General features: G+C 37.9%; 1 protein-coding gene across 1 annotated transcript in view; it reads right to left on the bottom strand.

Annotated features, from left to right (window-relative positions):
- The window catches only part of ANKRD22 (ankyrin repeat domain 22), a 28,456-nt gene extending 19,855 nt beyond the window's left edge, over window positions 1-8,601 (bottom strand). Inside the window, exon 1 of the mRNA XM_025397027.1 lies at window positions 8,216-8,601. Within this exon, the coding sequence (XP_025252812.1) occupies window positions 8,216-8,236 (21 nt within the window). The 5' untranslated portion in view covers window positions 8,237-8,601. The remainder of the gene's footprint in view (window positions 1-8,215) is intronic.
- Between the last annotated feature and the right edge of the window lie 16,690 nt (window positions 8,602-25,291).

A 25,291-nucleotide genomic window follows, 5' to 3' on the forward strand; every position in this document is an offset into this window, starting at 1 on the left:
AAGAAACAAGCCCCTATAATGGAAGTAAAAATTTAATGTAATATTATAGCTTTTAAACTCATATTAGCTAAGAAGCATTCAAAACTCTGGAATAATGAAATATTAGGAAAAATCTTGTGTGTCCTTTCACCTTCCCACATGTCTGTCTTAAAAAGTAGTCAAGAATTTGGAGGTAAAGTTTCACTCTGTCCACTTTCCATCTTACTTGCCCAGGCCCTAAAATTTAAGAAGTGTCCATGGGTAGAGTATGACGCACCCGGTATGTTGATGATTAACTAAAATAATCAACATGTTGACGATTAACTGTATGTATTACTTAATAATGTTTTGCACTGCTCTAAGTATAATAGATATCACAGCTGAAGAAATACTTAGTATTATCTTAATGGTGTAGAAACATCTGAACAACTTGTACCATTATGGATGTCTTTAAAAGCAAAGCTTCCCCCAAATTACCCCCACTTTTTGGTGCTGTTTCCCTAAACTATAATGGAGCTTCTGTAATTCCCAATCAAAGGAAAGACCATGTGGAACTTTGCCTGTGGCTCAGAGGAATTGGTTCACTGTTTATTAGCCATCTCTATGCTACAAGCTCCCCTCACTTAAAATGTTCCATAAAAATTTCTGAGAAAGATTTGTAGGTTTTGGAGCAAAATAATTCCAGTAAAGAGCCTTGTGATTCATGAAATGTCTTCTCAGAAAAGGAAGGAAGATATTTTTCTTTCTCTTCAAGTTAAGAAACCTTGGGGAATGATAATAAGCACTAATTTGATTTCTACAATTAATCCCAAGCCTTTGTTTCTGATGACTCATTCTTCACATACTGTATTTTACAAATTCCTTAGTAAATTTCTTCTTTCAGACAAATAAAAAAGGCACAATAACTTTTTTTAAGGCTATTCTAGGCCCACTCAGTCTTTATGCAACATGGAGGAAGGTCCCAGCACTGGCTGGAACAAGTAGAGAAGTCATAGTTCCTCATGAACAGTAGCAGAAGGGGAAATAGAAGCAGGGCACATATTGATCTATGTTTTCTACTCTTTATCCTGAAAGGTCTATTTGAGAACATGATGTTATGTTCCTTGCCAGGAAGCTAAAGAAAGCCCATTGCCACACTTCTGATTCCAGGACATCAGAAACTGAGGTCATGAGGACCAGGGGAAAGCAGAAGAGCCTTCACCTCCAGCGATGAGGAGAAAGGGTGGAGGAAGAGTGGGCTCTGGCTGCTAGAAAATGGCAAATCGGAAGCCCTGATATTCCCCTACTACCCTCTGACCACCACAGAGGTAGGCATAGAGAAGAGAGAAAGCAGTAGGGTGCCCATAACTAGGTAACATTCAGTTTTACAAAAGGAGGGAGTAAGAGAAAAGAAAGAAAAAGAGAAAGAAAGAAAGAAAGAAAGAAAGAAAGAAAGAAAGAAAGAAAGAAAGAAAGAAAGAAAGAGAGAGAGAGAGAGAGAGAGGGAGGGAGGGAGGGAGGGAGGGAGGGAGGGAGGGAGGGAGGGAGGAAGGAGAAAGAAAGAAAGAAAGAAAGAAAGAAAGAAAGAAAGAAAGAAAGAAAGAAAGAAAGAAAGAAAGGAAGGAAGGAAGGAAGGAAGGAAGGAAGGAAGGAAGGAAGGAAGGAAGGAAGGAAGGAAGAAAAGAAAGAAAATCTTCTTTGTGGTCTTCTTCCATTTCATTGGTGTTACTACTCCTACCTGGCTAGTTTCAACCCACCAAGAAGAGGGCACTAAACACAGAGTTGGGAAAAATTGGCTTTCACAAACCAGTTCAAGCTGACTCTAGCCAGCTCCAGTCAGCTCCAACACACCAGCAGTAGGAACTGGCATGTATTTCTGTTGAAGTAAATTATAATGGAGACCAGGCTTGAAGAATTTCTGGGCCAGACAAATCCATTTAGACCTCATAAGTGACCTTGCTCAATTTGCAAACATAAGCAAAACTTACCTTTGGCTATTTCTTATAAATTTCTATATTAAAGAAAAAGGAAACAAGGTTAACTAATCCGAAGCCTAACTTACATAGAGACTTTCCAGCAGAATCGACCAAATAAAGCAACTATATAACTGTAACCAATCAAATATTTTATTTGCTTCACTACCTTGTTCACCCCATAAAAGCCTTCTCCTTGCATTCCCTCCAAGAAGACCCCAAACCACAGCTGTCCAATTCATGAATCAGTATTTGCTCAAACTCTTTTGAGCTTAACTGTGCCTCAGTTTACCTTTTGACATCCCAAGACTTTTCTACACTGTCTTATTTGTAACGTAGAAGACAGTTTGACTGGGGAAGGGCCCAGGATTTGAACTCTCAGAAGCCAATGTCTCTAAACATTTAATGGACCCAAACAGGTATTTTAGCATTAAATCTCTAAATGTAAGTTTCCTTTGAGAAAAAATAAAAAATAACTGTTTTGTCCTGTCCTCTTACAAAACTTGAGAAAATCACTTTTCTCCTCACCACTTTTGGTGCTGATCAGCTCACTTCATATACAAAAGTTGAAACTCCCTAAGTTTTCAATTTTGCATAAAGAAAAATGTGTTTCCCCCTCAATCCCAGAAAATCTCCTGTTTGACTAAATGCTTATGTTTCTTGAGTGTTACAAGCTCTAAGGGTGCTCAAAGGAGGTTGTCCTTTAATATTGCCTTCCTTCTCTAGCAAAACCATACCTTCTTATAATGACCTGGTATCCTTTGTTATCTCTACATTCTTTCCATATCTAAACTCATCCCTTCTCTTGGCATTAAATACCAAGAATATGCAGACAAGTCCTAAATTATTACCTCTTGACCCAGCCTCTCCTTAAAGGTACATTTCCTGTATTCATCTTCCATCCCCACCTAGATGTCTCACGGGTATCGCTAAGGTACCATGTCCAAATAGAACCCTGAAACGCATCCTTCCTTCTGCCCCTCTCTGAGTGTTCCCATCTCATCAGCACCACCAAGTGCTGGCTGTCCTAAGGCAGAATCCTGAATATCAACTTTAATTTCTGGCTTTCTTTCACTGCCAACCTACAAACCAGGAAATCTTTCAGTTAAAAACTTATCTAAAATTCATCCATTAGTCTAATGCAACCATCATTATCACTCCATAAACTACTGTAACAGCTTCCTTCCAGGATCCAGCTTCACCTCTGGCATCTCTCCAGTTTATTTTCCCGTGCTATCAGAGTGGCCTTTTAAAACCCTAATGGTCATATTATTCTTCTCTTAAGATCCTTTACTTACTTTCCATTGTGTTTTGCATAAAATCTAAATTTCTCATCTTGGCCTACAAGACCTGCCTGATCTGGCCCCTGACACCCTCTTTACAGTGTTAACCACCATCCTCATTTTCACTATTATCACAATCACCTTGAACCATTTCAGCTATTTCACCATTGGTTAATAAATGAACAACTGGAGCCTCATTATCAGTGTTAAAAAAAAAGCTACATATGAAGCTTTGTGGAGTGTTTTTTTTTTAAATTTTTCATTAACTTCAGCATAGGACTTCAACAGTTTCTTTGAGTTTCTTTGAGTCATACATGGTGGTCATTTCAACACCATACTCTTTTTTTATTGTTTCTTTTTTTGAGGTGGAGACTCACTCTGTTGCCCAGGTTGGAGTGCAGTGATGTGACCTCAGCTCACTGCAACCTGTGCCTCCCAGGTTCAAGCGATTTTCCTGCCTCAGCCTACCAAGTAGCTGGGATTACAGGCATGTGCCTCCACACCCAGCTAATTTTTCTGTTTTTAGTAGAGACAGGGTTTCACCTTGTTGGCCAGGCTGGTCACAAACTCCCAACCTCAGGTGATCCATCTGCCTCAGCTTCCCAAAGTTGTGGAATTACAGGCATGAACCATCGCACCTGACCTCAACACCATACTCTTCTATAAGACATTTTATAGCTATACCACTGTCCAATTTATCTGAAAGCTTGACTTTCTGTGTTATAAGTATAAATAAATACTTCCTTTTTTTCTTATTACTGTTACCCATAACTATCTGCAGACTTTTTGGATATTTTCAGTAGTATATTTACATTACAGAGTAGAGAAAAATAACAACAACAAGAGAAAAAAAAACCACACACACAGAGAAATACACATAAATCTTGACCCCATTAAAGCAGAGTGGAAAATCTGCTGTAGGCTCATTCATCCTGCACAGGTGCCATTTTTTACCCTTTGTGGACTTGTTTTTGGGGATTTTATGGGAAATTTATTGGAAAATCTGGGTGTGCAAGAGAAAGATAACACAGCTGAAAGGGGCTGGGAAAATCTTTTTTCTCTTGTTAATGCTTAATAAACTGTGCATTGTGCACCTGCATTTTGACTGTGACCCTCATGATCACATGAGGTCAAACAGGAAATGTTCTACTTGTTTCATGTTTGTGCTCAAAAATTTGGGGTTTTGGAGCACTTCCACTCAAATTTTCAGACTAGGGATGCCCAACATACATATATATACCAGGAACTAGCAGATGCTTGAAATATAATATGTACTCAATAAATATGGTTGATTAAACAAATGGATGAGTTAATGACTAAATAAATACATGTATATAAATTTTCAATCCTGGTGTCTTTTCATATGTGAAAGTTATCATTTTCTTTCTGAACTGTTGTGACTCAGCACAACATTATAATTTGTAAAATTGCTTTCAATATACAAGGAAAGAAGTAGAAAACCAATTGGGGTGAAAATGCCTGATGCTCTTCTTGCATGTGTTGTTGAATGCCAAAATCCTTCTAGGAATTCATACATAAACAAAGTAGATGGAGAGAGTTGGGAAGATTGTGAGAATGCAATTTTTCCCCATTGTCTCTGCCTTGCCTTTCTCATATCACAGAATGACACGATGTTAAATGTTAAACCAGATCTCATTAAGCTCTCTTGCTTTATAATATTAAAACTGTGACTCAGAGAGGTTAAATGACTTCCTCTCAAGTCCCATGAAGTTCCTGGCACAATCAGGACTAAAATATAGGTTTTCTTGACTTTCAGTCCAATGGCCATTCAATTAGTCACATCTCTATTCCTGTACCCCCTGACTTCTCCTCAACTGTACCAGCTTTTCCAATAAAACTTGCTTGACCTAAATTGCTCTCCCTAGGCATTGTATATTTCAAGACAATCTTTCTGTTTTTTGAACTATATTTCCTTTTTCTGGAGTAACATCAGCTTCTCTGAAAAACATATCTATTGCCAAAGGATTAATTTTAAGTTTGTGTGTGCATATGCATGTGTGTGTGCGTGTGTGTGTGTGTGTGTATCCTTTTACTCACTGCCTTATAATGAAATCTTCCCAATGTTTAAAGGAATACATCATTTAAGATATGATTCAAGAAACACTTTTTGGCGCCTATGTCTGCAGTTGACAGAATCAAAAGTCTATAAAGATTCTTTAAGTCTTCTAAGTGTTAGTTCCTGAACTCTTTTAAGTTCTCAGCATTTTTCTTCTTTCCAATTTTTGTGCTACTTCACAATGCAACAGTTCTCTGTTGCAAGGTAGGAGTAGAATGTACCTCATTGGACCTGGATTTAGTTTACCCATTCTTTCCACTAAGGGAACAGGGCACCATCCTAGTTAGAACAGTGGCAGAACAGCAGAGTGGTTAAGACCAGCTCTCTTACGGAGCATGACATATCTGTTGAAATAACAAGTAGTAAAAGAATTTAGTAGTTCAGCAGTGATGTAAGAAGAATCTCTTTGAATGAGTAAACACAGGACTCATCCTAGCCACTAATCTCCAGCCAATAAGCACTTTTCAACTGTATAACTATGAGCCAGTGACTATCTTTTCCTCAGTTTCTTCATTTGTAAAATAAGGATACTAAAAGTGATTCTTATAAGATTGCTGTATTAAATGAGTTAATACATATAAAGTGCTTAAAATAGGGCCTGATATATAAGAAGCCCTAAATAAATGTTTGTTGCTATTGTAAATATTATGAACAAATATATTTGATAAGGGTTTAAAAGAATCAGCCTTGTTTAAAAGTCCATCGTACACAATTGGAGTTACTTATTCAAAATTAGGGCCTCTCACAGAGCTCTAAGCTTATCCTCTAGCGCAGATTTCAGGACCAACTCTCTGGGATCCTCCCTCATTCTCTCCTTCTTTCTTAAAAATATATATTGTGGCCGGGCGCGGTGGCTCACTCCTATAATCCCAGCACTTTGGGAGGCCAAGGCGGGCAGATAACAAGGTCAGGAGATCGAGACCATCCTGGCTAACATGGTGAAACCCCGTCTCTACTGAAAAATACAAAAAATTTGTCGAGCGTGGTGGCGGGCACCTGTAGTCCCAGCTACTCAGGAGGCTGAGGCAGGAGAGTGGCGGGAACCCAGGAGGCAGAGATTGCAGTGAGCTGAGATCGCACCACTGCACTCCAACCTGGGCGACAGAGCGAGACTCCGTCTAAAATATATATATATATGTGTGTGTGTGTGTGTGTGTATATGTATGTGTATATATGTGTGTATATATGTGTATATATATGTGTGTATATATATGTGTATATATATGTGTGTGTATATATATATTGCATAACTATTAGCACTGCAAAGCTCTAAGGAAAAAATGGTAATCCTATGTCCCCAATCTAAAGGAGCTTCCCACACTCAAATTGGGGGAAGTTTTTTTAAAAAATAGATTCTTCCAGGCAACATAGGACCAGGGATCCAGCAGCCTTTTTCTTGTCCTTAATGAGTAGCTCACAGTCTTTATTCTTAGGAAACACAGAGCAAATGGTGTATAACAAATGAGTAGGCTATGTTTAAATATTTAAGAGATTTAAGAGATTACTATTTAAAGATCCTACTTCCAACTTTCTACGTCAGAAAGTTGAATGAAAGGTGCTACTTCCAACTCTCTACATCAGAATACCTGAGGATGAGACTAGGCTTTTTTTTTTTTTTTTTGGTTTCTTTTTCCAAATCATATATAATTCCCACATGCAATGCGAAAAAGCAACCAAAATGCAGAATCTTAGGTCCCAGATCTACAGACTAAAAATCTGCATTTAAACACGACCTTCAGAAGATCTGTATGCACATTAAAATTGGAAAAGCACTGGCCTGTGGTAGTCTTTCTTTCTCAGGATGGTGGTAAACAGATCACCCCTGTGTCAGAACCACCTGGGATGCTCCTTCTAAAAAGTATACTTTTGTGTCCCACCACAGACTGAGTGAAACAGATTCTGGGTTGGAGTCCCTTGAAACTGCGTTTCAGACAAACTTCTTTCCCTGACACTTGGGCAATCTAAAGTTTGAGAGTTACCAGAGTAGCTTTTAAGAGCACTACATGTTTTGTCATTTTCATGTATATTATCTCTTCATGAGACTAAAATCACTGAGCAAGACGTACCTAGAGTTATAAACCAATCAAACAGTACGTTTGCACACACAGAGAGATATACACACACGACATTAGAAATAACTGCAAATAAACTGTCTTTAATACTGTGAGATCAAAACTATCCAAGGAGGTTCCCCTGAGCATCTGCAATGAAATGCAGATTAACCAATTAATTGTGTCAGAGAGGAGAGGTTGTAAATTATGTATAATGACATCATTATACCTCTTGTACTCTTGTCTAAATATTCCTTGCTTGTACTTTCTTGAAACATTATTAAAAATCCATTTGATTCTAATAAGTTACTTCCAATACAAGTAAAAGTATAGTATCAGATGTGAAAAGAAAATAATCAGATTATCAAAATATATTGTTATTATTCCTCTTCTTCATAGTGATGGTCTTTACTAATAATTACTAAGGGTGAATTTCCCTTCAAATACCAAGCTGAAAGGCATTACTCTGGTCATGTGGTTCCATAAAAGAGGCAGTCAATCCTTTGGATATTTAGAAAATCCAATTGGGTAAAATTTTCTCTTTTTCTCTGAGCGTTTGTCATGAGAAAAGCACAACTGAAACTCAATTTTGCCCAAATTATCCCTGCAAACATCCAGACACTATGAAATATGTGTTATATTCATCTCACCTTAGATCTAGCTAATATTTTAGAATTACAAAATACTTTGTCTTAAACTATTAAGAATATCAAAAAGAATAACACATAGGACTTTATTTTTTCTGACTTAATACTCCCCCAGGGAGTTGAACAGACAAAACAGAAATATATTAACAGGGATAGACAATTGCATTTGAAAAGCATGAGCAACTTTTAACATCTTTGGAACTCTGCTTTCAGAAAGGTGATGTACCTCGGAGTATAGGATTCCCATGCTGGTCCTTCACAGGCTTACTTCACCTCTACAGCTTCTTGAATCTTCCAGAGGTATTTCTGATGAATATCAAAATCCTTCCTGGCTGAGAGGAAAGTCTCTAGAAGTCCAAGCTGGTGGCAAGGCTCAGGAGTCCTTTTCTAGCAAACACCTGTGAGTGGTTTTCCAGCAGCTCAGGCAGCAGCACACCTTCCAGGGAGCCCAGCCCAATGAAACAAAGGCACTGGTGTCATGTGTAATGACCCAAGCCTGTATCATCTAATGTTACAACCCTGAGGAGCCGGTTTCTGAGTCATATTTGCTCTGCCAGTGGTAACATGCAGGAAAGAAGGAAGCAAATTAAGGGAGGAAGAAACGTTCTTACACTGGCAGGAAGGACTCAGGGTTCAAACCAAGGTACTGTATTTCACACATTTCCTAATCAAAATCTGGTTTTCAGCGGTCATTGAGAAAGTCTAGAGACCAACAAACTTACTTGTGAGAGCCATATGTGTCTGGCAAAGAACTTGAAAAAATAATCTTCAAAATTCGCAGCCTAACAATTAACAGTTTTCCAGCTATTTATGCAGTTTTGTAAACTAATAAATTTACTAACATAATAAATCTTAAGTTGTTTTAAATATTCTAATACTATTCACACATTTAGCCAAATTACTTTATAATATTCAATTTAAAATCATAAGTCTAAAATCAAATACTCTATGATGCATTTTAAATTGCATCATCAATTTATGTATCAAACATGCTAGTATGCCAAATCTCTTAAATATTGTAAACATTTTATATGCTATATATAATATTAATTATTCACACACTTTCTCTGAACTGAATACAATCACATCAAACTTTCCTAGAACTGAAACACCCAACCATCCACACACCCATTATAATCATGGGAGCAGCCCAAACGCGCCCTACTTTGTTGATAACAAATGTCAAGTTACTTGGTAGCTATAACAGAGTTGAAAACTGTAAGTCATTTAGCCCAGGCACGCACAATTAAAATGCTTTTGCCTCTAACAGCACCTAGAACCAATGATCCCTTCCCTGGGAACCAAGAAGACAAGGACATGATGGGAACCTAATGTAGGAACTCTTTCAGAAGCTAGGGGCTCATTGGCCCAGAAGATCCAGGACTGAAATCTGCTTCAACATACCTTTCCTTAAATGGTCAAATCTGAAGCCCTTCAATCAGTCCCTGCCAAGCCAACATTCCTAAATCCTTTCCCTTGCCCTCTAAGCCATACATTTTCTTGGATTCCAAATTGGGAAGACAGATTTGAGCCCACCTCCTGTCTCCTAGTAAAATATTTCTTTCCTCAAAACCCAGTGTTCTGGGTATTGGCTTCTGTGAGCACAGGGCAGCAAGTCTATTTGCTCAATAACATCGTGGAAGAACTAGTTCAACCATCTCAGACAAATTGATGTGATTTTCCCAATCGGTTGAGGCTCCTTAGTGGCCAGAAAGTAGTGGCCAGAATACTAGGCCTGTGCCTAGCATTCAAGGAAATTCTTCTTACTCCACTGGTGGATACACTGAGCTATTTTTATAATTATTTCAAAGATTTTATGTTTCACTATGCAGTTGGCATCAAGGCCAGCCTCCCTGGAGTTTAAGAATTAGCTAATTCTTCCGTTGGAGGAGAGGGAAGTCTGCAATACCCAGAAAAATTGCAGCTGACTTCCTCTTTGGCTTGGTTTGATTTTGTATTTCTGTAGTCTCTTAAGACATTTAAGTGTCTTCTCATTGACTTAGAAAAACATTAATGGTATATCCATTGGGTACTTCACTCTGTTATGCAATATTTTGTAACCTCTGGTAGCCTGTTTTGTAAGCTCTTTCAACTAATTGTGTGGACAGAACTCTTCACTGTCATTGCTTCTCTGCTAAGGTTGCTGCTAGCTTTCTTCTTCAAGCTCTTTCCTCCCTGACTGAGCTCTAAATGTTTCTTTAATTTTCGATCAGGACCAAAACTCATTTTATTAGATTCTGCATCTCTTGACAACATCTGGTTCTAAAGGAACAATACTCATTATAATTGCAAATGATGTAGGGTTGGCTCAATAAACAAACCAATGAAAAAAGCAGTTGACTCATTGCAATTGGTAAAACACTTGGATTTAACTCTAGGCCATTGGGTCTCAACCAGGGGTGATCTTGCCCCTATATAGACTGCAGATTTTGTAACTAAAAAGATAAGATGTTCAGTTAAATTTGAATTTCAGATAAATTTCTGAAATGTCATATGGGACATACATATACTAAAAAATTATGTTGCTTAATGGAGAACATTGTTTTATTGGAAACTAAAGACATTTGGCAATGTCTGGAGACATTTTTGATGGTCACAACTAGGAGTGGGAGCATGGTACTCTAATGTGGAGGGCAGAGGCCAGGGATGCTGCTAATCATCCTACAGTGCACAGGACAGCCTCTTAGAGCAAAGAATCACCCAACTCAGAGGAGTGCTAAGGTAGAGAAACTTTTGTCTAAGCCAAAAGGAGAATTAAAGGTGAAGGAAGAGGACTTAGTAAACTATACTGTCAAATTGGAATATGGCAGCATACTATCAGAATGAAGTTGGATAAACAGATATATTTTTAAGGGTTTAGGCTTCTTCCTCTGGCAATTTGAGCCTATAATTACAAAGACAGATAAAGGAAACAAGTTCCAGAAAACAACTTTCACAAGTAAATGTCCTCTGTCAAGAAATAACATTTGAATTAAACACTAGGGCCTTAAAATTAGTGATATCCTTTGATCCTGGCTGTAAATGCAGCCAACCTCCACTAACCAGCAGCCAACTGTTTATGAGGGGTGAGTCTCTGGTAAGGTGTATCCCAAAGACTTTCCCCCAAGAGGGGTTCAGTAGAGCATAACAAAGAAGTGTGGTCCACAGAAGCTCAGTTTTACGCTGATATCTTGATCTTTCAACATTATCTAACATTGTCCAACATTGACATTAGCAGCGGAAGTTATCTGAGTCACATGGCACCAAAATATGTTACCGGCCAGCAGTGAATCTGTGCGGGTCTGCAGCAAACTCAATTCCTACCTTCTCAGAAGAAAGAATTTGACTGGCCCATAAGATGGAAGAAGAGATCAGGGCAAGTTTTAGAGCAGAAGTGACAGTTTATTAAAAAGCTTTAGAGCAGGAATAAACAAAGTAAAGTACGTTTGGAAGAGGACCAAGCGGGCAACTTGAAAGACAAGTGTGCAGTGTGACTTTGACTCTTGGTTTTCATACGTTGACATACTTCCAGGGTCCTGCATTCCTTCTCACCTGATTCTTCCCTTTGGTGGGCTGTCCACATGTGCAGAGTGGCCCACCAGAATTTGGGAGGGGAGCATGCACAGTGTGTTTACTGGAGTTGTACGCATGCTCACTTGAAGCACTCACTCTTCCCTTATCAGTTGAATGTCCCTAGGAGGTAATATACCAGTTAAACTCTGCAATTTTGTATCTTAATGTGCATGCTTGAGTCCACTTGCCCAACTCTTGAGATCTTATCAGGAAGCTGCTGATCACCAGTTTCAAGTTTTTTCTATCTGTTTGACGGCCTTTCCCTGGCACTGGCTGTGACCAATTATTGTTTTATTATTTATTTATTTTTGAGATGGAGTCTTGCTCTGTTGCCCAGGACGGAGTGCAGTGGTGCAATCGCAGCTCATTACAACCTCTGCCTCCTGGGTTCAAGCAATTCTCCTGCCTCAGCTTCCAGAGTCACTGGGATTACAGGCTCCTGGCACCTGTATTTTTGTATTTTTAGTAGAGATGGGGTTTCACCATGTTGGTCAGGCTGGTCTCCAACTCCTGACCTCAGGTGATCTGCCCACCTTGACCTCCTAAATTGCTGGGATTGCAGGCGTGAGCCACCATGCCTGACCCTCAACTATTATTTAGACAGACAGTTAACAAACTCCTTACTATCACCGAATGTTCACCTGACATTCCTGGTAGGTGGGGGGAGCCCTCTCCTACTCTGCTCATGTCTGACTAGCTACTTACTGTAAAATTGGCTCCCATTGGAGAGATTTAAGTAGAGGAGTGTTGTGATCAGAATTTTATTTATATAGTAAAGCTCACTCTGGCTGTTGTATAGAGAGTGGATCTGAGGCAGGAAAGAAGAAACAGCAAGTAGTTAGGAGGTTATTGCATTAGGTCAGCTGCATGATAATAGTTACCTGGGGCAGAAGAGCGGCAGTGTGGATAGAAAGAATAAAATAAACTCTAGAGTTTAGGAGGCAGAAATAACAGACTTTGCCAACTACAAGTTATTAGGCTAGCTCCTAGCATCGAACACACTTTTCTATGTTTGTTACTTCAATGCCTACCCTGGCATTCTGCAAGCTACTTTTTTTTTCCTACTGGTCTATGGAGACAAAAGTAACTTCATCTTGGATGCTAATCCACCATGTTGACTTCTCATTAACCCCAGTCGCATAAATGCCTTCGGATTCCTACTTTATTTACTGTCCTTAGTGTAAGAACACATATTTACTGTAAATCCTGCCTTTACACCAAAGCAAACTTGATGTTATCACACAAATGATAGGTTATGATGCACATAGCACTCCTGCCTGTTCTGGGGGGTTGTCTTTCATTGTCTCTATAGTGCATGTATCCCCTTCCCATGTAAGCCCGGGGTCTGGGGAGTAATGGTGTGGAGATCTACCTGTCTTGTTACCGCAGGCCACACTTCTGTCTATAAGTTCCCCCAATAAATTACCCTTTATCAAAAAACTGATTTTGCCTGTCTTATTCTTTGGTTTCTTGGCTCCTTCCTTGTTTGGAGATTGCTTTGCATACATGACCCTTTCATGAAACCTGGTCTATTTTCTAAGGAGCACTCCATGTGAGATTACAAAGCTAAAGAGGGAGAAAGAGACCTACTCATTTCTACATGCTTGCGATCCTATTGGCCTCATCCCACGAATAGCTCTTTATCCTAGAAAAAGCAGTTGATCAAGCATATTTTCCACATTCCCAGAACCAGCCTACTTACATCTTTCAGAGGTTCCCAGCACTCATTGTTTCTCTCCCCGAGCCCAAATTCATGCAATTCTTGCCTTGAGATTCTGAGGTACGAGCAGCTACCTAGAAAAGGCTCCTCCTCGAGGCCTGGGGCCCAGAATTTCAAGGCCCCTTTCTCTCCTAAGTACTAACAACCACAACCTCACTCTGTTCCCTCAGTCCAAGAGGTGGTAGCTTCTCCTGCAATTCTATCTCTGTGTTACCTTAATATTCTCTCTTTACTTTCTAGTCTTCCGATACCTACTTAACAAATTCCAGACATTAAATTCTTTGTGTTTAAATAACTAGGTGGTTTTCTTTACTTAAGTTGGACTGACATAGTACTATGGGGATGTTTAGAAGCTAGAAATAACAGGAATTATCCATCTGATATAAGACACATGGGAAATGGCAGAACAAGGATAATATGCATGTATCTGGCTTGGGAAATTTGGTAGATTTTTATCTTTCACAGAAAACTCTGGAAGAGTAAGATTAGGGAAAGGCTGGGAAGAGATGATTAGCTCAGGTATGCACAAATTTTATTTAAGGAACATATTTGTAGCACACTAAGTGGAGATGCCAATAGAAAGCTTGTTATATGACTCTGGAGTTTTAGAGTAAGGGTTACACTACAGATTAAGATTTTTGATGGTCAGTAGCATTACATTAATAATCCTCAAAGTAAGAAATAGAAGAGTTGAGAAACCTTATTAAAGTTATTTTTTCCCTCTACAACTTTGTGAAGTCCTTGGTTGTACAGAGTTATTTCTTCTTTAACTCACTCAAGGACGTTTTTTATTGTATGCCTTTTAATGTTGACAGTTACTATTTAATCAAATAAGTACATTTGCTAATCAGAATGTTTATGTTTCTGAGTTTTATGCATTGGACCCCTGCTATCTTTTTCTATTTTTCTCTTACTTGTGGAGGTTTTTTGATTTTGAATGTTAACTTTAAGTTAAGTACAGGAGTCAGAGGCCAAATTGTAATAGTAATAATTGCTTTACACTAACATAGGGTCTTTATTCCTTTAAAAAGGTAAACTGAGGCACAATAAAAGTCTAAAGAGTTGATTTGAAGAAATAACAATTCATGAATTAGGCAGCACCAAACTAAAAGTGGTTTGGGGGCTCTTTGGAGGAAATGCAAGGGGAACAAAGATGAACATGGAAGTAAAGCAAAGAAAATATTTGATTGATTATATTTATACAGTTGCCTTATTTGGTTTATTCTGCTGGAAAGTCCCTAGCCATATGTTAATTAGCTGTTGACTTCTGATTAGCTAACTTTAAGTTTCCTTTTTCTTTAATACAGAGATTTAAAAGAAATAGCCCAAATTAGTTTTGCTTATGTTTGCAAATCAAGCAAGGTTAAGCTTACTTATGGGGCCTAACTGACTTTGTGTGCTCAGGGATTCTTCAGGCCTGGTCTCTAATTTAATGTACTTTAACTCTCCCAAGACTCAAAAAATCTTGTAAAATTTGAAATCAATTTTGAATTTTTTAGTAACTAAGAAACTTATTATAATGGAGGAGGAAATGGTGTCAGACAGTCCTTAAAATAAAAATACTGGCATTGTAAGCTTAAAATAAGTCACTTAATTGTTTACCACTTATGCAACACTTAATTTCATGCTGTTCTATTTCTTTGTCATCCTCTACCATGTACTTGCAGCTTTAGTTATTATCATTTGCTTTAATGAAAACACACAGAGTACATGTCATGATCAAGGTCCCATAATCATTTAAATGTTATGATTTGTGTTTCTTAATTTTTGAGGTATCTTAATATATCTAAGACAAGGAAGTTTATATTTCTTGGTAAAAATAGAATAAGAAACAACTCTATTACTGATAAATCCTTACTGAGAAATCCTGTTGTGCTAGATGACTGTTTCCAGAAAGAGTCACCTGCATCTGCAAACTGTCTATTACTTCTCCAGTGACTCAGGACTTGTGTAGTAAAACCAGTTTTACAGTATGAGACAAGCTATACTTTTTAGGGTATAAGTCTACTACTCTGACCTAAGATGAATGGTGCTGCCTACTTTAAACTTTGCACCACTTTTTTTTTTTTTTTTTTTTTTTTTAACTCCACGTGCCTTTTCAGGTTGAAAAAGAGATGTTGTATCTCAACTCCCTGCAGGGCCTTAATGTTCACACACCATATTCCATTCTGAGTCAATGAAATGTAGTCTCACATTTTCACAGGGTTTTGTCTGTTTATTTGTTTTGTCCTTTTTTATATGTAATAAAGGGTTATTTGGACTACGTTGGAGGGAGAAGGTTTGCTTGTCTTTTTAAATTAAGTTGTTGTTAAGGTCATGGCAGTCAGCCTTTAGGTTGGCCAGATGCCTATCCTTCCTCTCTAAAATCCGACCTACTTCCTTACTACTTCTTGGTAATACTCAGACCTTTTACAACCAACCATTTATCATGAAATAAGGCAGCTATCTAAAGAAATACTATCACGTACCTCATTATCAAATCAAAACATTATTTCACTTCCTCTATCACTCACAAATCCACCAAAACAAGTGAACAGAACCCATTCACCAACCTGAATTAAAACATTCTATTCTGTCGACTTTAAAATTGCTTTGAAAGGACTGAGAATTGAGCATCTAAAATACTTAAAAACTATAAGATTAAAACTTCATTCATGGCCAAACATTTTATAAGGCACTCAGCACACTACTATATCGAATATTTTTTTCCACGTTCTTAGCCTCTTTTCTCCTCCTCTACTTTACATTTCTTACCCCCACAATTATGTTTTGAGCCAGGTGTATGAGGCAGTGTTTAAAAAGACTAATAAAACTGTGACAGAGAGAAATTCGGCTGACATTTAGTGTATAAGAGACATCATACATTTTTATTTTTTAAATCAAATTATAAGTGTCTTGAGTCTTTCCAAAGTTTTGAAGAAATCCAGTATTGAACCAGTTTCCTAGGATTTTGTTTTCCTTGAGATAACCAAGAATTCTTGGTGTCTGGCACACAGTAATCTCTCTATGTGTGTTCTCTATCATTGTCATTAGTATCATCCTAATTATCATTGTGTAATGTGCCTAAGAATAACTTGCGGGCCACATATGGTGGCTCACACCTGTAATCCCAACAATTTGGGAGGCTGAGGTGGGCTGATCACGAGGCCAGGAGTTTGAGACCAGCCTGGTCAACATGGTGAAACCCCATCTCTACTAAAAATACAAAAATTAGCCAGGTGTCGTGGCACATGTCTATAATCCCAGCTACTCATGAGGCGGAGGCAGAAGAAACGCTTGAACCCAGGAGGTGGAGGTTTCAGTGAGCCGAGATCGAGCCACTGCACTGCAGCCTAGGTGACAGAGCAAGATTCGTCTCAGAAAAAAAAAAAAAAAAAAAAAATAACTTGGGGACTTACTAAAATGTAAATTACCCCCTCCAACATGAGAAATAATGAATCAGAATCTCTAGGTGACGACGTGAGAACCTGAATTTGAATAAGCATTCCAATAAGTGATTCAAAAGTTAGGGGTACAGTTAGAAAAAGGCAATTTTTGATCTTTCCAACACAAAAGCCTAAAGAGAAAATAGCACAATGGGAAATTTCACATTTTATCTGGCTTCAGGTACAGTTTTGCACAAATGTGTTTGGGTTTGAGATTCTGATAATTGTTTACATAAAATTAATGAAGGTGTGTAATGAATAATGTTTCTAATCTTACTCTTTCAACAGCTGCACTCATCTTTTGATGGGCATTTTTGGGGCCAGAGCTGCCTGCTCATTTCTATTCCAGGCATGAAACTCAAAACAGCCCTTGCGGTAAATAACCCATGAAATATCAACAGGTTTGTAGGTGTATCTGAATTGCTACTACCAGGATTTTGACCTACTAAACTTCCTAGACAATATAGCTTTCTTCCTTGACCATTAATATGGGGTTGTTTTTTGTATTTTAACTCATACATTCTCAATGAGAGTAATATTGTTTTCCCAGGAAATGAAATTTGTTCTTGAGGGGAAAAAAGTCTATTATCCTTATAAACATAGCACAGGTAGACATATACGCAGGGGAGGGGGAAAAAACTTTCTTCTACTTTCTTTATGTTTAGTCACCAGGGCCTGCGAATCAGACTAACAAAAGACAGATTAACAGGAGAAAATTACAAAGTTTATTCATTCATGCAACATGCATACATGTGGGAGAGCTTGGCGATGAATAACTCAAAGGGGTGTTTAGAATTTGGGGCTTATATACCATTTTAGTAGGTAAAGGGATAAAGGCACGTATGGGAAACAAACGACTTTTTGGAAAGATAAATGCATTTGCAGGAGCACAAACAGGCAATAAGAAAGTTTGTGAAAATGTCTACACAGGACAAAATGGTCTTTCATCTCCTTAAGGGTCATAAAAGTTCCTGGAGGAGAGATTTGGGGTAGGTTTTATTTGTTTTCTCCCTTCTGGGAGTAGATCTGCCCTGAAAAGGATTTGTGGCAATCTTGTTTCCCAGAAGTTGCTCCTTTAGTCAGAAAAGGGAAGCTTCAAAATTGCTTCTTTCTTTTTCCCCTTTTCTAAATTTGTTCAATCTCAAATGTCTTCAACTTAAAATAATCTTTTTACCAATGTAGCATATTTTGGAATGGCATATTCTGGTTCCCTTCAAGTACATAAATGGATAGACAGTATATATATGGTAATAAAATTTATGGAGGAAGGACAATTTAAAAGAAAAAGTCTACAAAGATTCCTTGGGGAGGAACAATGAAAAAAGATTGAGAAATCCTGCTTCAACTGATCCCAATTGATTTTCTAGTCTTTAAAATAAAAACTTCGAAATTTGGAAAATAGAAAAGAAAAAAAATACCAAGAATTCTGCCACATATATATAATACACACACACACACAGCATCTTCGAACATGTAGATAGTATTTGTTGTACCAGAAAATAGTCTAACCCCTTTACATGTATTAATACCTTCAACAGGGTCAACAATCCTGTGAGGTAGGTACTATTATCACCCCCTTCTAACAGATGAGAAAGCTAAGACACAGAGACATCAAGTAATTTGTCTAGGGTCACACAGCTAATAAATGATAATACAAGGATTCAAAGCCAGGAGATTTCGCTTCAGTATCTATTACTCTAACCACTAAAGTATATGGCATCTCTTTGGGTATATAACCTAATCTCTTTCCTATGGATATGTACACAATTTATGTATTTGCAAAAAATGAGACTTTGTGCACGTTTTACAACCTACACTTGCCTTTTAAAAGTATATAATGACATCCTTCTATGTTGTAAAATAGGCTTCAATATCATTTTTAGTGACTACCTAGCATTTACTTGATACTGATAAAACAGTCCTCATTTATTTAGCACGCAGCATATGCTGAGCCCTCTGCCATGTGCTTAACACATATTGTCTAGCTCAGTTATCATAATAGTCTCTTTAGATAATAATGAAAAATAATGTCTTTTTGGAATAATATTTGTAAAAAATAGTAATAATGTCTAGTATTCATTGAGTGATTCCTGTTCACTGGGCATAGCTCATGAACCTTATCCACATGGCAGCCTTTAATGCTGTTTTACAGTAGCCCTCTAAGATTGACGCTATTATTATTCCCTTTTTACTGATAAGAAAATTAAGACTCTGAGAGGTAAAATTATCTACTCAAGATGAAGACATGAGGTGGCAAAGCCTAGACCCAAACTCCGATGTTTGCCTCTAAAGTCCTCCACCATACTCTTATACACTCCTGCTCCCTCTAGGAACTGTAGTTTATTTCATTTGAATGTGCTTTATTCCTTAAAGGCAAGTAGACTTTCTGCTATCATAATAGTTTCTTGGTTTCCAGACCTTGACACGCTTTGGCCTCTGAGAACCATTGAACCACTGACACTCCATATTGCTAATTGTGATCTTGCACTCCCTGACCTTTCTATTATAAAATACAACTTAACCAGCTATTGTCCTGTTGCATTACAACACTGGTGTTATTAACGCTATATAAATGTGATGGTGGGCAAATTCACAATTCTCAATCTTTCCCTCTCAGAGCAAAAAGCCTCTGACACTAGCCCAGAGGCAAACAGCATGAGGCAGAATCCGTTACAGGTGTTCCAACAAGAAGGCTGAATTAGCTAGTAGCTGATGTGAGATTTTCTATACATTTTCCCAGTCCTTCACCTCAGAGCTCCTCTCCCCCATGGCTCCTGATCACATAGAACAGGTGGAAACAATAATTAGTTCACCGCTGCCTCCTGGATGGCCAAGCACACCCAAGGGGCTCAATACTCAGCAGGTCGTAACACTCAGATGAGATAATGGGGAGCCCTGCAGGCATGGCCACAGATGCTGAGTTACTTCAGTGAGCTGGAGTGGCAGGTGCTTCTCTGGGGCTTTGGACATCTAAGACCAATATAGGACCTTGGTTCAAGCTCCTGCTCTGATCCCTGTAAGAATTTAAACCTATTTAGGCTTCACTTTTCTCATCCAGCCCTTGAACTCAAAGTTGTTTAAATTTACCCCTAAATTGTATCCTGAGCAATACTGCAAAAATGAGAAATGCTATAGGAAACTAAAAAGAACACTATCTTCTTAGAAAAAAAAAGAGAGAGAGAGAGAGAGAAGGAGATACCTTCCCTGGCTTTATCATTACAAGATTAATGACTTTGGGCATTTATTTGACCTACAGATTTCTGAACATAAGTTTCTTCATCTGAAAAGTGGAAGAATAAGCTGGGCACAGTGGCTTATGCTTGTAATCCAAGCTACTTGGGAGTCTGATGAGGATTGCTTGAACTGTGGAGTTCAAGATCAGCCTAGGCAACATAGCAAGACTTTGTCTTTTAAAAAAACCATCAAATTTGCAGAACGGTGAAAGAATAGTCATCAAAATTAGATGAACTAATGATTTGAAGTGCCAAGAATATGAAGAGTGTGGGAAATTGTCTGCAAAGATGGCCACCAACAATTTCTCCCACATCTGTGCCTGCAGGCTGCTCTTGCCATCAACATGGGCTAGCAGAAGGACTTGCTTTGACCACTAGGATGTGCCAGAAGGGATGGTATGCGAGTTCTGCACCTAAGTCTTAAGAGGTCTGCCAGTTTCTTTTCTACTTTCTTTTGAAATCCATCCACCACAAAAATAAACCCAGAATAGGCTACTAAATGATGAGTGGCCATTATCTTTCCCTGTCCTCCAAATTTTTCCCATATAATCAGAATAGGAGAAAGTAGGGATATGGCTGTGGTATGTATATTCAAAATTTTTCAACAGATACAACATACCCTGGAAACAGAGGGAGAAGCCAACCTGATTAAGTGCACTTAATACGAGTTCTCTGCACTCAAGAAGAGGTTAAATCTGGGATGAACAAGGGACCAGCCTTAGATGCGGTAACTCACTGACCTTGAATGTTTCTTTTGCTCTTAATTCAATTTCTTGGACCCAGAGCTGGATTATCCATATGGTGTAGTCAGGATATTAAATGATACGTCCAACATGCTTGGTTGAAATGACTGCCACTAATTAATTTGCATCAATACATCAGCGATTCAGAGAGCCCAGAAAAACATTTGGATTCTCCTTTTAATGGATCTCCTCTCCTTCCAATCTCCATTCATCTCTTGTCTCAATAGCTCTTTATGTATCTTAATCTTGGTGGAGCTTCATCAATTAGTGTAAAAACTGAATTGAACACTTCTCTTCAATAGCACAGTGTAGAAATTAAAAGCACATGGTCTGAACTCAGAGTTGAGTCCACTTGTTGTAGAACAAATTACTTACTTTCATATATTAATTCTTTCCCTCTCAATTGATTGGGTAGAATTTACCCAATCAAAATATAAACATGCCTGCATCGAGACATACAAAAATGTTCAAGTAGCATTATTTGCAATAGACAAATGTTAGCTTAACCCCAATTCCATCAATTGTGGAGCAGATAAATAAAATTTGATACACTAACATAAGAAAATACTACATAGCAATAAAATCTTAAAAATTATTATTACCTGCAAAAGCATAGATAAATTGCACAAATGTAATATTGACCAAATAAGCCAGACACAAAAGAAGATATAATTCCATTTTGATAAATTTTAGAAGAGGCAAACTAATGCATGATGTTAAAATCAGAGTAGTGGTTACTTTTGAGGAATGAAAAGGGATGGTAGTTGGAGAACAGCTTTTAGGGAGTTTCTGGGGTGTTGGCAATTTTCTGTTTCTTGATTTGGGTTGTGATTTTATAGGTATATTCACTGTAGGATAATCAATTGACCTTATGATCTGTATATGTTTCTATATGTATGTTACTCTTAAATTTAAAATACACACACACACACACACACACACACAGGTTGAGCAGGACAAATGGGCTTAAAATTAGTTTCCAAGAACTGTGATTTTCTAGGACCCTCTCCCCTGTATGCTGCTTTCCCACTCCCACTAACTCACCATCCTCTAAGAGAATTCCCATTCTCAGTCTTTCCATCTTCTTGCTGTCCCAGGTAGTAGTGGCTCAGTCCCACCTATGGTTATGTAAGGGCATGGACAACCTTAGCACATGCCTCATCCAAGCTCTGAATCACCTATGGCACCACTGGAAACAATCTTATTTAAGAAGCATGGTAGGAAAAACTGGGATGTATTCCTCTACTTTTCCTACTTTTCCTGGACTCTGATGTGCACTGACTTGCCCTCCTATCAATAGGCTATGGGGGATGAAAACACTTCATTCAGTTTAGTTAGAAGAAAACAGAAGTAGAATTACAACTTAGAGTGCCATCTGGTGTATTTTTGCCAAGTGACACAAACAACTCTGCTAAGAGCCATGGACTTTAAGGCCTTTCCCTGAGGGATGTTATAGACCTATTTTTGTTATTGTTGTTGGAACAAGCCTTTGACAGAGTCAAGTTCCTATTATGTATCAATTTAAAAAATACAGAAAGACTACTAACAGTAGACATTTGTCTATGATTTTGGCTGTGGTCCCAAGCAAGCTATGTTTGGAGAATTTCCTACCATGGAAATTCTAAAAAAAAAAATAATAATAATTAGACTTCTCAGACTCCTTTTCACCTTAGACATATGACCTGGTGTCCAACATTGTAAAACAATTAGAAGTACCTGCCGTCTGAGCATGGCATTAGAAACTCAGAAGAGAAGAAGTTGATATTCTGCCATTTCCATTCCAGTGTCTGCCTCTAATCTCTAAAAGCAGTAATGGCAACAATTCTAGCAGAAAGGTGCAAAAACTGTGAAGGTTTTGAGATTTTACACTACTCGCTGGCTACCAGGTTAATCTGCCATTTTAAGGAATGCTGGTAGAAGACATGAGACACATGGGTCATAGAAAAAAGTCTCTACTACTCAAAGCACATCAAACTACATGAACATCAGCATGTACCCTGTTGCACTTGACCTGCATTCTTTTAGAGGTGATGTGGATGGGCTCACAGAGATGCCTGAACACACAATGGCTGTGTTACAAAAGAGGAACCTGAATCCTTTATAATGGGCAGTAAGCATGTCTGCCCTTTGCTCTGGAGGAAAATACTATATCTTCCAAGACTTTTGCTACATGAACATACTTGAAAAGTTAATCTGGAACAAAGGCAAACCAGTGCTTCTGCTTCTGCTTGCAAGATGTGAAGAAATGCAAGACACCAATGAAGAATTGTCTTCTAAGACAGGTTTTAATAGCCAGTGTTGTCTCAATGATTAGTGACTCACCCTGACAATGGTGCCAGTGGTGTATCCACCAGACCAGTTCTGCCGCATAATTTTCATCATTGGCCCTGGCTGCATTGCCTTCAAACCTGATTCTTGGACTCATCTGGAGTTTGGGAGCTCTAGCCAAGATTTTCTGCTTGGTTTCTTTCATTCACAACTATTAATCCTGTCTAAAACACTAAAGAAGTGGTTGCTTCTCCTTATACAATGCCTATACATACCCATTTCTTGTCCTTTATTTTGGTTGATTCATTTAGCTTCTTAGACATTGGGTAAATCATCTGCCTTCCCATTTACTAAAGCCAGGTGTAAGATCTATCCTGGGTTCAGTCTTAAAGAAAAAGGAACTGGGTATTTATATCATCCAGAAGGCCTGGACCTGGGGTAAAATCTTCAAATAATATAATTTCTGAAAGTGTTAAATCCCTCACCTGCAAGTTTCTAGAATCTTAGAGATTTTATCTGAATCTATACGAAAAAACACTTCTTCATGAGGACCACTGATGACAGTGACTGTTGGTTGGTTGCTTACTCTGCAACAAGGCTTCCTAGAATAGTGTTTCTCAGTTCTTGTGAGATACAATTTTTGCTCCTTGATTTATACAAGTACATTTATACTAGTTGGGTAATGATCTAAGTTTTAACATTTCTTGTTTCATGTACACTTCAATGCTGAGATTATAAAATAAAGTGCTATATCTGAAGGATTGCTTCTCAAAAAGTTCATAATATAGACTTTCTGATCGAAAAGTGTTCTGCCTCATCCTTATAGTAAAACAAAATAATATTTTTCTAGCAATTTCCAAATGAATTGTACATATTATATCATCTTCCTTCAAAGATAAGCTGCTTTGATTATGTTCCCATTTCTATGGTTTACATTAGTTAAATGTCACATTGCACTCTCTTAAAGAATTATAGACTGCTAGAGTCAGAAGGGGCCTTATGGATCATCTTCTGGTTTACTGCTCAATTGAAAAAGGAGGAGGGAATTCCACATGCTACAAATTCTTATTTGTACTACTATTTTTTTAAAACATAACATTTGCTATATTTTAATCAAAGCAAAAAAGTAACACTTGCTTATTTTTTTAATTGAAAAATAAACATGATTCTAAAAACTCATTCAGGGAAAATTCACTATCAATAACTGTGTGCATTTTTCCCAATCATTTTATTACTCTCTTTGTATATTTTCACATGCTTTGATTTAAAATGCATATTTCATTTACATCTTGACTGTTTTACCACTAAGCTGCATGTCATTTTTTGTTATTTAAGTGCCAATGTTTCTAAAGATGTGAAGATGTTCTCCCTCTTTCCCCTAAGTGGTGAGAATAGTGTATTAGTCAGGGTTCTCTTAGACGGACAGAACTAATAGGAGAGATATGTATATATATATATATCCCACAATAGGATGTCTGCAAGCAGAGGAGAAAGGAGAGCCAGTCTGAGTTCCAAAACTGAAGAACTTGGAGTCCGATGTTCGAGGACAGAAAGCATCCAGCACGGCAGAAAGATGTAGGCTAGGAGGCTAGGCCCATCTGGTCTCTTCACATTTTTCTGCCTGCTTTATGTTTGCTGGTGGCTGATTAGATGGTGCCCATCCAATTAAGGCTAGGTCAGCCTCCCCCAGCCCACTGACTCAAATGTTAATCTCCTTTGGCAACACCCTCACAGACACACTCAGGATCAATATTGCACCCGTCAATCCAATCAAGTTGACACAGTATTAAACACCACAAAAAGTTAAGTTTTATGAAATAATTGTATGATATTAAATTGTTTTCAAATTTATTTTTTACTTTCATATGAATAGTCTGTCGTTAATTTTTTCCCAAAAGCAAGTTTGAATTGGGCTTCCTTAGATTTGAATGGAGTGGTAGGCATACAGTGTGTATGGCTATGATCAAATGTAAAGTTAGATTTTTTGTGTCTTTACTGATGTAGATTTGTTTCCTGCAGCATTAAATATCTTTATTCTTCAATGATATATTTTTTCTTTTTTTTTTTTTTACAGTGAGCAGGAAGACCAAAATAAGAACATATTGGGGAAAGACCTAAGGTTTTACCATCTTAAGCCCAGATGATTGCTTCGAGTCTGTCTCCTCTCCAAATCATCTTGAACACAGTGGCCTGAAGCCCTTTTCAAAATGGCCTTTTACAGAGGTGTAAGAGAGAAGATGTATTTCTTTTACAACTTTTAAAATTTTTATCATTATACAAATAATAGATTTTTTTCAGAAATATTGGAAAAGTAGAGAAATAATACCATTCAAAAAATAAAGAAAAAAAGAAGAAACTGAA

The sequence above is a fragment of the Theropithecus gelada genome, chromosome 9 (genome assembly GCF_003255815.1).
Source record: "Theropithecus gelada isolate Dixy chromosome 9, Tgel_1.0, whole genome shotgun sequence".
Taxonomy (NCBI): domain Eukaryota; kingdom Metazoa; phylum Chordata; class Mammalia; order Primates; family Cercopithecidae; genus Theropithecus; species Theropithecus gelada.